Genomic DNA, 13,021 nt, shown 5'->3' with positions numbered 1-13,021 from the left:
ACCTATCCAACTAAAAGTCACTATCCAACAAATGTTTGGAGACCACCAGGAAACAAGCAGATAGTCTACCCACTTCCTAACAGACAAGGATCCAAGCCGCAAAAAATACCATTACAATTACATCATGGTTGACAATCTCAGCAGACAGCCTAAGCCCTGATCTATAGCTGAAACTTAGGTTGTCCTAACTATGTGAACTCAGGAGTGTGAAAACGACATCTCCCAAGGCTATGACGTTAAGACAACCTAAGCCCGAGTACAGATACCACTAGGTCGACTTAGCTACCTACTGCCTCAGAGGGAGTGGATTTACTACAGCAATAGAAAAATCCCTTTCATTGCTGTAGCAAATACCTACACTACAGTGGTATAGATGCAGCTGTACTGCTGTAGCACAGGCAGAGGTGGATTAAGATTTATTTGGGCCCCTGCACATCCCACCCCAGCCACGGAGTTCCAGCTCTGCTCCTCTACTTTCCCCAAGGCCTCACAGTCACTGTGGCGCATGCCCCCTACGGGGGACACAGAGGAATGTTCGGGGGGAGAGCACCACCCAGCCCTGCTCTGACCTCAGTTCCTCTCTGGCCCCAACCCAACCCCAGCCCCAGATCTGCTCCTGGTCGTGGCCATGCTCCTGGCTCCCAAATGCAGCCCCCAGTCTCAATGCGACCCCAGCACCTGCTCCTGGCTCTGGCCCCCGCTCGCACGGGGTGGGGAAGAACCTGGTGGGGGAGGCACAAACAAAAAAATGTTTGGGGACTCGTGGCCTAGGATAACTATATATCCCGTTTTGGCCCCAGATGTCCCAACATTTTGGCAAAACTGGGCATTTGTCCCATTTGCTCTTGCCAACTGATCACCTAGGGGTGGGGAGAGGATCTTGAGCCAGCCCTGCACAAGGGAGGAATGGGCTTGAGCAAGTGGCTCAGGCCAGCTCCACACGGAGAGAGGAGAGAGAGGGAGCTTGGGACAGCTCCGGGCAGAGGGAATATGCTCACTCTACCCTAGGCTCTGTCTTCTGGTCTGGCCAGGGGATGGGGCCTCAGAGGGAAGAAGAAGAGCAGGACTGAGGGGAGAGGAGGAGCAGGGGGCAAGGGCCAGAGTGCCGGCGCTCCTGCAGAGCCATAAAGTGCCCGGGGCCCATGTGGTAATCCACTACTGAATGTAGACATATCCTAAGGATTGAATTAGTACATATAGAAGATAAGTCCTTCAGGACAAGATCAAAGCTGTTACCTTTACATCTATTATGGAGGTAAACTTCAATGGCAAAGAAACCCCTACAAAAATGAACATCCAGCATTAAAGTGAAGTTCAGTTTTAGTCATTTTTAAAGTCTGGTATCCAAAAATCTCAAATATTAAAATAAGATTGTTTTAAAGGTAATCTTGTAACAAACAGATTTCTTCCTGGAAGTCAAGATGACAGGCAAGTGGCATTCTCTTGGTAGCTCCGAAGCCCATTTTCTCAATATGTCTTGGCAGCCCTCCCATTTAGAGGGCCACATAAGAAACATGGCCACTGCTCAACATTAGGGACATCCAATGAGTATGTTCACCAAAAGTTTCTGGTAGGCTTATCAGGGGGAAGAGGAGCTCTCCTAAAATGAACAGCTTCAGCTCATTGCTCAAATCACTGAGCTAGAACAGACAGAAAAGAGAGGCGGGGGAAGGATTGTTGAACAATGGCACATAATTCCACTTCCTGTATGGAAGATCAGATTTTTATTTATTTATTTATTTATTTTGCCTAGCCAGATACAGGCCCCTGGGTGCAGCGCACACATCTCTGTGACAGCTAATCTAATTCTAGCACCAACTTCTGTTGTTTAAAATGCCTACATTGCTTCAGAGGGCACTTTCCAGAATTAATGACTCAAAACAGAAATTGGGCAGAGTGAAAGTAAAAAGAAAAAAAAAAATACACTCTGTTCTCCAAGCCAGGTAAATTCTTCATGCTAAATCTGTGTGTCTGGGAAATGAAACCTTCAATAGTTTGGATGTATTCCCAATGAAGAGGTCAGGCAGGTTCTGAGCAGAATTTTGCAGAAGTCCATGGATCTTTTATATGGATTACAGCACCTAGCAAGCAAAGGAGAACAATGGATAGCAACTAGCAACATAAGTAAGGAAACAGATCCAACAAAAAGTAAGCCATATCACTCCAGATGCTCTGTTTTGCTATACGCAATCCAACTTTTATACTTTGGTAAGCATAACATGATCACCTAGCAAACCTCAAACTTTTGTTCACTAGCAGTATCAAGCTATGAGACCAAAAAAAGGGCAACTAAAATGATTAGGGGTTTGGAGAGGGTCCCATATGAGGAAAGATTAAAGAGGCTAGGCCTCTTCAGCTTGGAAAAGAGGAGACTAAGGGGGGATATGATAGAGGTATATAAAATCATGAGTGATGTGGAGAAAGTGGATAAGGAAAAGTTATTTACTTATTCTCATAATACAAGAACTAGGAGTGACCAAATGAAATTAATAGGTAGCAGGTTTAAAACAAATAAAAGAAAGTTCTTCACACAGCGCACAGTCCACTTGTGGACTCCTTACCTGAGGAGGTTGTGAAGGCTGGGACTATAACAATGTTTAAAAGGGAACTGGATAAATTCATGGTGGCTAAGTCCATAAATCGCTATTAGCCAGGAAGGGTAAAGAATGGTGTCCCTAGCCTCTGTTATCAGAGGATGGAGATGGATGGCAAGAGAGAGATCACTTGATCATTGCCTGTTAGCTTCACTTCCTCTGGGGCACCTGGTATTGGCCACTGTCGGTAGACAGATACTGGGCTAGATGGACCTTTGGTCTGATCCGGTACGGCCGTTCTTATGTTCTCATGTTCTTAAAAGGGAAAGCACAAAAGAAGAGGTTTAGGAATGATAAACAGAGAACACACTAAATGGGAAAAAAAAATACCTGAGGTTGAGCAACTTAGAACAAGTCATCTGTTTACTATGTGAGCTGCTATGTATTGTGTCTCACTTACCACAATAGTAAACCACAATGTCTGACTAAAACAGCTCAATGCTTAGCTGCTCTGCTGCATCCCATAATTTCTCTAATCATTTGAATACTATGTGAAGAATGTTCTGTAAGCATGTCAGATGATTATTTCCACAACATTCCACCATTCACTAGGACAACTGTAAATGTATAAAGTTCATTTTATATTTTGCAATGCTTGCAATACAGAGGTTAAAAAGGTCTTCACTTCATGCCAGATTGTTACCTAATTCACATATCTTTGTGTACAGCACAGTCATTTGCTTCAGTTACAGTGGAATGCATTTTACACAGGAAGCGCTTTCCATCCCAATGGATCTAAGCTCACTTCACAAGCCATATAAATTAAACATTACTATTGGAGGCAGTCACACTGGGGCAAGAGGAAGCCATTTGATACACTTCACAACAACGTAAGGAGAGGAAGGGAGGGTGGGGGCACTTTTGGTCAAGGACATCAGGGCAAGCCCTTATACTTACCAAGTGCCTTAGTAGTTAAATTTATTAACCTTAATTTGGAATGTTGCTGATTTTTCACTCTATGCGTTTTATGACTTTCAAGCCAACTTTTGTACTTTTGGACAATTCAAGCACTTAGGGTGACCAGATGTCCTGTTTTTAAAGGGACAGTCCCATTTTTGGGGACTTTTTCTTATATAGGTGCCTATTACCCCCCACCTCCTGTCCTGTTTTTTCACAATTGCTATCTGGCGCTATACGCAGATGTACAGATACTCTCTCTTTAACCTGTGTAGGAGACAATTTTAACATTAGCTTTAATAAAAAAAGTTTAAACCTAACATTCTTGCATAACAGCCAGGAAGGACCTCAGTTTTTGGATTCTCATCAGAGCTCTGCATTCAAACTCAGGAAATTTAACTCATTCGTTTACTTTAGAAAGATGAAATCTGAGTCAAACCTCTAAAGATCTGAAGATGTCTAATCTTTCACCATCAAGCCATTCTCTCATTAGAGAAAGTAATTTTTTTTTTTTTTACAAAAGTGTCTAATCTGTATAAACAATTAAAATACAATACAAGTTAGGCCTGATCCTGCAAACATTAAAGCATGTGCATAATATACTCACATGAGTAGCCCCATTGACTTCTATGGAAGAACTTGTGTGAGTCAAGTTACATACATGCTCCAGTGGTTTGCATGAACGGTCAAGGGAAAATAAAGCCCAGATCCTGCCAATTGTACCCTATGATGCTTTACAGGATTAATGCAAATACAACAGAGGAGGTACAACCAGAATGGAGTTGAAGAGGACTGATTTTTGGAGTTGTCAAACGTGTTGGATGAGAAACAAAACTGGTCTTGAAAAACACTGACTGCACTATGTCCACAGGCAAGCCTAGGCACCATGGGGTTGTTTGGTTTTTGTCATCTCAGAACCCAATACTGTATTGAGAATAGGCATAAGCTTGTGCTCTCAACACAGGCTCAAAGCCTAAACGTTTATTTTCCCCAATTTCTAAATATAAAACACTACAGTAATGTAGTAATTATGCATCCACATCCACTCATTATGTCCTGGAATAAATTACTTCTATAGTCCAAAGTCTCCTCGATGCTCATGAGTCAGTGCATTTTTGTCATAACTTTAAAAAAAAAAGTTTTAAATCAAGCTACTAGATCCTGTACTAAGTAAGAATGTGTAGAAACAAAGAAGTGCCTAGCGCAGAGCACATAATACAATCTGTGGTAGCAAGTGAAATGTTTAAAAATGAGATAAAAACCCAACTGATAACACACATTTAACAAAAAGGAATGATACAAAACTTATGGATTTCTCCTTTAACAACTTCGGGTAACAGCAAACTGAACTAAACGGAATGTTTGTTTTCAACAAGGAAGTTTCATACCTCATTCATCTCCAATGCAAATGCAGTACACTCCTTCTGTGAGGCTGTGTTCTATGGTTACCAATGGTTTTAAAACTACTTCACTATTTATTCAGAATCTATTAAGTTCATTAGAGGTACCACTCTCTCCATCCCAGAAAGTTATAATTCATCCAGTCCCAACCACTTCACCTTCCCTGCTTAGTAAATCATTTTTCACAAATGAACTTCCTATTAAACCTTTGTAATACAGAACCAATTCAATATCCCCTGGGTCAAGCCCTACATAATTTTGGCCATGATCATGCAGTCTAACTGGCACAGGCAGACCCCTGATAGCCTTATGGAGGTATACTGCATGTGCCTAGAGGCCCACCTGCACAAACCACATTGCCAGATCAGGGCCTTACTCTCTTGCTATGATATCAGTACTTGTTTGAAAACCCTGTTTATGAAAAATCAGACTCGTATCTCTTATTGATGTCAACTTTAACCAGACATTATACACAGCTATTAATAATTATATTTATACGTCTGAATAGGGCTGTCGATTAATTGGAATTAACTCGCAATTAGCTCAAAAAATTAATCATGATTAATCACAGTTTTAATCACACTGTTAAATAGAATACTAATTGAAATTTATTAAATATTTTGGATGTTTTCTGCATTTTCATATATATTATATTGTGTTGTAATTGAAATCAAAGTGCATACTATTTTTTGTTTGCAAATATTTGTACTGTAAAAATGAAACAAAAGCAAAAGTATTTTTCAATTCACCTCCTACAAGTACGGTAGTACAATCTCTGTCATGAAAGTGCAACTTACAAATGTAGATTTTTGTTACATAACTGCACTCAAAAACAAAACAATGTAAAGCTTCAGAGCCTACAAGTCCTACTTCTTATTCAATCAATTGCTAAGACAAACAAGTTTGTTTACATTTAAAGGGAGATAATGCTGTCCTCTTCTTATTTACAATGTCACCAGAAAGTGAGAATAGGCATTTACGTGGCACTTTTGTAGCCGGCATTGCAAGGTAATTACATGCCAGATATGCTAAACACTTGTATGCTGTAATTTAAATCAATATATTTGAAAATGCAGAAAAGATTCAAAAATATTTAAATAAATGAACAGTATTCTATTACTTTTTTTAATCGTGCAGTTACTTTTTGACAACTTGCCCATAGTCACATAGGAAGTCAGTGGCAGGGCCAGGGATAGAACCCTGACAATCCTCTGCCCTAGTCACTACCTTGCATACAGAAGTGGACACACTCTAGCATCTTTTGATTAATCAACTTTAGCTGTTTTGATCGGAGAAGAGTTGGGTTCTATCATCGTTAAAGATATAAGCGGTAACACTCCTAGGCAAGAGTCACCATAATATTTCAATTATGGTAAACAAATGCCAATATTTTAAAAAGTGTGCATACCATACACATAGAACAAGTCACAATTTTGTTAAACAAAAACACTGCTGTTCTGCAATACTGGCTGATGCTATCATAGCATCACATAATATTAGAATTCTGCCTCGCACTTCATTTCACAATCCTGCAGAAGGCAGGATAAGCAGCTGAAGGTCTGATGCCAGGAGTTCAGGGACCTTTAGCATTTTACTGTGGCTTCAATTCCTGCACCAGGCAAGTTTATTTAAAAGAAAAACCCTGCAATCAGACAGAGAAAGGAGTTTCCAGACTTCCACTGAAACCAAAGTGAGGGACTAGGGAGTTTCACAGGAAGCACACCACACTGGTTATAAGCAGGAGAGGCCATGCAGGAATGGATGGAACCTAGTTATTTGGGGTAAGAGTAAAGGAAGATGGAGTGCTAGCATGTAGACTGAAGCAAGTCAGGAACCACACTAACAGGGTTAGATGCCAAATGATCTGTCTCAGTAGAATGGTTAATAGAAAAGTTGTACAACTTGGTGTGTCAGAGAATCTGCTGCATACTCCTCCTCTTCACTACCAGAACAGGAAAGGTCATTTGTACCTTAGTATACAGAAGATTTATTTAATAGAGTTACACTGGTGACTCCATGGTTAAGATCATGTTGAGATTTGTACTTAACAGTATTAAAATTCCTATATTTCATAGTTTAACGACTTAGTCTCCAAATTTTACACCACAACTCTTCAAAAGACAACTGAACTTTCCACCATTTTTCAGTCAAAGTTAAAAATTTACCCTTTTTAAAAAAAATTCAGGCCGTTGCAGTTAAAGAATCATCACCACCACAATCCCCAAGTTTCACATGCAAATACATTTTCATAGCACCTCAGACACTGAACTCTTCACATGCGAACAGAAAGTCATTTTATTTATCTGTGATAACATTGTTTAGTTCTGTGATGAGCAGATCCACTAGGTACTTCTGTCCTCTGATGCTGCCCCCATCCAAATAGCTCTCTTGGCTGGGGTCCATACTTGGATCTTCACAAAAGCTCTTGCCTGCACCGTACCCCAGCTACCTCTATGCCCATGTCTCCTCTTCCACCTCTAATCATGCCTCCTTCCCAGCCTTCCTGTAACATATGTCTGAGCAGCAGCTCCACTCCTCCTCAAACAGCTGCAGCTTCAAGTCTCCTCATATCCTGTCCCTTCTATGCCCCCTGCTATTCATAGGATAGCAACCAGGAATCGCCAGAGGAACAGAGAAGAGACAAAAAGATTGGGGTAGGGATCGACTTTCTGTTGTGTTTGTAGCGCACCTGACATAATGGGGTCCTGTCTATGACAAGGCCTCCCTAGGTAATAAGAAATAATAAAGCTCCTTGTCCCTTCCATGTGGAAAAGGACTAGAGTTTTTAATGTCCACAGTGTCTCCAACCCAGAAAACCAAAATGGCACCACTGAGGATTTGGGGATCCCCAGTAAAAATCCCAGTACCCTCTCCATCCTAGAAACTGGGAGAAGCAAGGAGAACTGAGCTTCTTCTCCACTTCAGTGGTTCACAAGATAACTGTATTTCACACCTACTTCTAATTAGCAGGTTTATCCCTCTAGCTACTAGCTGTCTGGTAACTATTTCAAACCCTTGTTTTGGTTATGCAGACAGGATATTTCTAGAGCAGTCTCTAATAGGCAAACACCACAACACGATAAATCTATCACTGCTTTGATAAAGTAATCTGTAAATTCTCTAGAGATACATTTCACCAACTCTACAAGAGGCAAAGAAGAGGAGGGGACAGTTCAGCCCCCGTGCTAATTCATTCCCTGAAATTCTGCTGAGACTGTTGATAAGTGTATCTATCAGAGACAACTGCGATAGCAGATTTTAATATATGGAACTCATTTTATGCAAATGACTAGAAGGATATCTGTTAAAGGTGACTGGCAGCCACTATAAGGCTATGCAAAATTTACCTGACACTTAACTGCCCAGAAACCAACACAAAACACAAGGAGACCCACTGCCCTGGTAAGAAATCCAGCACCATCCAATTTCTGGAAACTGGAGGGAGCTGAGATTCCTATTTAGCTGCTGTCGCTAAGCCCTCCTTGCAGCTCCACCATTCATGCTAGCCTCCAATGAGGTGTCTAATAAATGTGAAGCCCTTCCAACATCTGTTGGCTGCTGCAGAACAGAAGCATATTTTCACTGTTTCCTTCTCTTCTAGTCTAGGCTATTCTACTCTGCCCTTCCCTCAGCCTCTTAACGAATACAAAGGGACTAGGAGGGAAATATGTGTTCTTCTATCCCTCTCCCACCTCTTACTTTGGTCTTCCTCCCCAGTCAACAGCTGGTCGCTGCAGCTTTTCATATCTTTCCAAGCTGAGACAGAGTGAAACTGACATGGTTTGTGTTTATTTCACCATTGCCTAATAGGTTCTAAATAGCAGCAATGAAACTGAGAAAACTGGTTAGTTTTCAGTCTGCTGTAGCTTAGAAAAGCAGCAGCTGTATAGGCAAAGTTGTCAAGTCTGTAGATTTAAATAATAAAAATAGTTCCAGGCTCTTTGCATTCCAGTTTGAATTCAGCTCAGTTTTGCTTCTCTTTACACTCCATACCTTAGAGGTCCTGCTTTTTAGCCACCAGTCTCCTCTAGCCAAGTCAACACAGCCCCTCAAGTATTTGGAGGAGGTCACTGCCAAGCAATGCAAAGCACTCCAAACCCTTTAGCAGCTGAGTGTATTACAGTACCTCTACTGCACTTCCAGCATGCATGGACTTGGAGAGTACGAAAGTCAGGGGCCAAATCATTCTCACCAACAAATATGAGAACCATTAAAGTCAACTGGATTACTCACAAGTGAGGTGAGCAAAACAGAGTCCCGGTCCATGAATTGACTCCAGGTCTTCTTCTTTGTAGTGCAGAGTACAATCATTATGTCAGCAGACCTGATCCATATACTCAGCAACATGGCTTTAAATTGAAAATTTGGGGGGGGGGGGGGGGAAGCGTGGGGAGGCCACGCAAGGATCTTATCCTAGGAGTGCCTAATGTGCTTAGCCAAAATTTGGTACTATATATGTGTATAAAAATTGCATATATTCCTATGCAAACAAGTTTCACCAAAGCTTTGAAGGATCATCAATATTTTCAATTGCCAGGTCAGTTTCCACACAAAAGAAGCTTCACACATCTAGTCTTTTCTCTGTTATTAAAGAGGTTCCCAAACTGTGACCCGAGGAGCACTTGCTGATGGTCCAGAGAGTTGCCTAGTCACAAGACGGTGGATCTCCCACTATTCTCATCTGCTGAATCAAGTTCAAAGAAACTAAAAATGTATTACATTTTTTTCCCCAATGTTGCTTTTATTTTTAAGCAATTGCTGTGGTTTCCCCCGGGCTGTTATGGAATTGCAAAGGGGAAGGAAGCTGTCCACGAGACAGTATCTTATTAAGATTTACCCAAAGTTATGAAAGAATTTGAGAATCCCTGTACTAGCGTATTCCACAAGTACATTATGCAACTGTTTTATTTTATTCCGTTCCCTGACGTAAATCATAAATTGAAAATACCTAGCTGAATAGATACAAGTATGTTGTCAAGTCAGTCTCAGGCTTTCCAGTACACCACCACCACAGTACCTCAGCACTTCATCTTGACAGTTTTAGATACATTCCAAGATCATTAAGAATCCACACATTGCTGTATTGACAAAAACCTGGAGGCTCATGTTGTAGTTCTTCTGACAGCTTTCTAATCTCTCCTGTATAGTATATCAACATGCATTTTTCTAATATACTTATATTTTCAACATAATAGAGCCCAGAGTGAGGTAATTACAGGCATTTCAAACAAGTTATTTCTGCTATTCCAAATCTAGTCAGGAATCTAAATATTGATTGCATGCACAGATACTAAAATCTTATAGTGTATGGACAAACAGCCTCTTTTCCATGAAGGTAATTCAGTTTCAGTTGAGCCATATCCACTATTTTATGGATTATCTCAAGTGCCTCCTGCAACATACCTCTTTCTGTTTGTTTTGTAACAGTGAGAAACAAGATTGACAAGAGTTAATAGAGTTACTCCAAACACTGTCTCCTACACTGTTTAACAAGGACTTCACTCCATTAGTCCTCATTAAAGAAAATACATCTAGTCTCCTGAGCTTGATTGTGTTTCAAATCCTTTTTCGCACCTTGATTTTTTTTTTTTTAGAGAAATTAATTTACAGAAATCCCTGCATGATGAGAGAGATACAAAGTGTAACTCTCTTAGTTCATATTTAAAACAAAAACTAAAAACTAAAAAACACAACTCTGTAGTAATTGGAGTAAAGACTCAAATGTACTAGGAAACTAATCATACAAATACAGGATAAATATGGCTGAACATTTTAAGGACAATAGAATCCACAAGTGTCAAATGTTTCTTTTGTTTTAAAGTGTTAATTTGTTCAGAAGGCAGTAATACAGATAACTGCAATCATAATTTGACTTTCTATTTGCTTTATGCTATGTTCTTGTCATCTGTTTTGTAAACACAAATCTAGAACAAAACTGAACTGAAAACACTAATTTCAAGGAACATTGGAAAACTCCCTATTTTAACTATCAGAAGTCAAAAATATTTACCAAAACTTCTTCAGAAGCCAAATATTTAAACAGGTCCAACAAATATCACTGTCCTGTGAACACTACCCTGTCACTGACATTTACAATATATTTAAGTTGTTTCAAAGTGCAAAGGAAGTCAAACAACAGGGTTAAACAGTGTTAGAACAGTTAATTCCAATACCATGTACATCAGGAAAGTAGGTCTGACTGTGTATGATGCTTGTCAAAACTTTCACTATGCATCTAACAAGCAGTAAGGCTCTGACGCTAGCTTCATCACAATTGCCTTTTCTAACTTCAGCAGGGAACTATAGACCGAGACCTTCATGGATAATTCATCATGGTTTGTGCCATAAATTTATAATGCCATTTGTAAGTTTTTGCTAATTGGATTACAACAGGCTTCATAATAACGCTATAACTTGCACTATGCACAAAGTAAATAACCTATATTAAAGAACTTTTTAGGCCACAAATTAAAACAGATCTCAGGTTTAAAAAGTGGCTTATAAAGTAAAAGCCTCTCCAGAACTGAAAGATTTACATAAGATAGTTGGTGCCTTAGAAGGGTCTGAGTTGGTTTTACTCCCTCCCACCCCTAAATTTTGTCTTTTGTGGTTCTTGTTTAAATATATAGGGATGAAAAACACAGGAAACATCCCAGTCTCTAGGTGGGGGACTGAAAGGATTTAGCCTGGCTGAGGCCTACTTAATAGATGAGGCCTGTAGAGCTCTTGCAGCCTTAGCTTCTTCACAAAAAGAAATAAGAAATACATTTTGGGCTACAAATATCAGGCATGTTCATGGAGCTTGAAGCAAGGAGACAGGCAGTTTCCTGACCTGAGCTTTCACAGTAAAGCAGACTTAAAATGCCACAGCCCTGCACTTTCACAAACTGAGGGATTCAGAGCCAACTATACCATACTTAGGAGTCAGCGGGATGCCTAGCATTTGCTTCTGGGGGTCGTCTCAGGAAAGACTGTTACAGAAGTTTGTAGAGGACAGACAAGTAAATTCTAAACTATCAATTTTTAAATCTCTTTCTTTCCTGGGATCCATGGGTCCCCAATTCTCAATATCACACTACATGAAGGAAAGATTTCATAAAACTACAACTGTATACACACACAGGCTGCATATATTAACCGTAAAGAGCATGAAAGCTAGTTTTTAATAAGATTAAGGGTGGGGTTCACCAAACAAAAATAATCACAAAATAGATACTGTTTAAAAAAAAGAGGTGAAACCAAATCAATGAGAGACAATAAATACTGAACTGCCAAAAGTATCAGGCTGATTTCCTTGATAAACAGGCACTCGCTAGCCAGGCCCCCCTTTCCAGAGTTTGTTTGTGGGGGGGATGCCTCAGTTTCCAAGGCACTCTCCCTTCCCCACTCCTCTTCAGTCCGCTTCCAATCGGAGTGAGCGCAAGACACCCCCCGCCCCCAGTCCCAACACATCCCCACCCCACATAACCCCCACCCTCATCCTCTGCCACAGGGCTGCCCCGCTTTGTCTCTCCCATTATATAACCTGGGGGCTCCGGCTGCCGCTTCTCAGCCCGGCTCACACTGCGGCTGCCGGGTCCCCTCAACGCCTGCCCTCGTCCCCATCCACTCCGGGCCTCCCCTCCCTCGGTCCGCGCCCACCTGTCCCGGGGGTCGATCCAGCTGGTCTGCTTGTTGTTGTGGTCAATGTAGAAGACTTTGCCGTCGTAATCCCGCGCCTCCTCCCAGCCATCGGGTAAGGGGAGCTGCCCATTCCCCGCTTTCCTAGGCATGGTCGGGCGCCGGGGGTAGCTGCTCCATAGGGCCAGGAAGAAAGAAGGGAAGCGGGAAAAGCCCCCAGTAGAGCCGGGGGACGGGGAGGGGGGATCCGGAGCTGGGCCTGGGGCGGGCGGGGGGGTGGAGAGCGCAGAGATTCTTTTGCAATCGCTCAGGAAACCCTGCTCGGGTTCAATCCACCATGTCTAGGCGGCTGCTGCTGCTGCTGCCGCCTGCTCCAGCAGCACCAGCCCAGGGGTCCGGGCTGAGCCCAGCCGCTCTCTGGGTTCGGAACGGGGGAGCCCGGCTCAGCCCCGGGCAGCAGTCGCCGCCGCTCATTAGCATGAGATTAACATCCATCTCATCTGCATGCA

General features: G+C 41.7%; 1 protein-coding gene across 1 annotated transcript in view; it reads right to left on the bottom strand.

The window, feature by feature from the left end:
* WWC2 (WW and C2 domain containing 2) overlaps positions 1–12,808 on the bottom strand; it is a 150,296-nt gene extending 137,488 nt beyond the window's left edge. Inside the window, exon 1 of the mRNA XM_032781120.2 lies at positions 12,534–12,808. Within this exon, the coding sequence (XP_032637011.1) occupies positions 12,534–12,664 (131 nt within the window). The 5' untranslated portion in view covers positions 12,665–12,808. The remainder of the gene's footprint in view (positions 1–12,533) is intronic.
* Positions 12,809–13,021: the final 213 nt, after the last annotated feature.

This window comes from Chelonoidis abingdonii, chromosome 5, assembly GCF_003597395.2.
Source record: "Chelonoidis abingdonii isolate Lonesome George chromosome 5, CheloAbing_2.0, whole genome shotgun sequence".
NCBI lineage: Eukaryota > Metazoa > Chordata > Testudines > Testudinidae > Chelonoidis > Chelonoidis abingdonii.
The sequence above is the reverse complement of the archived record's forward strand: the minus strand, read 5'-3'. Positions and strand labels throughout refer to the sequence as shown.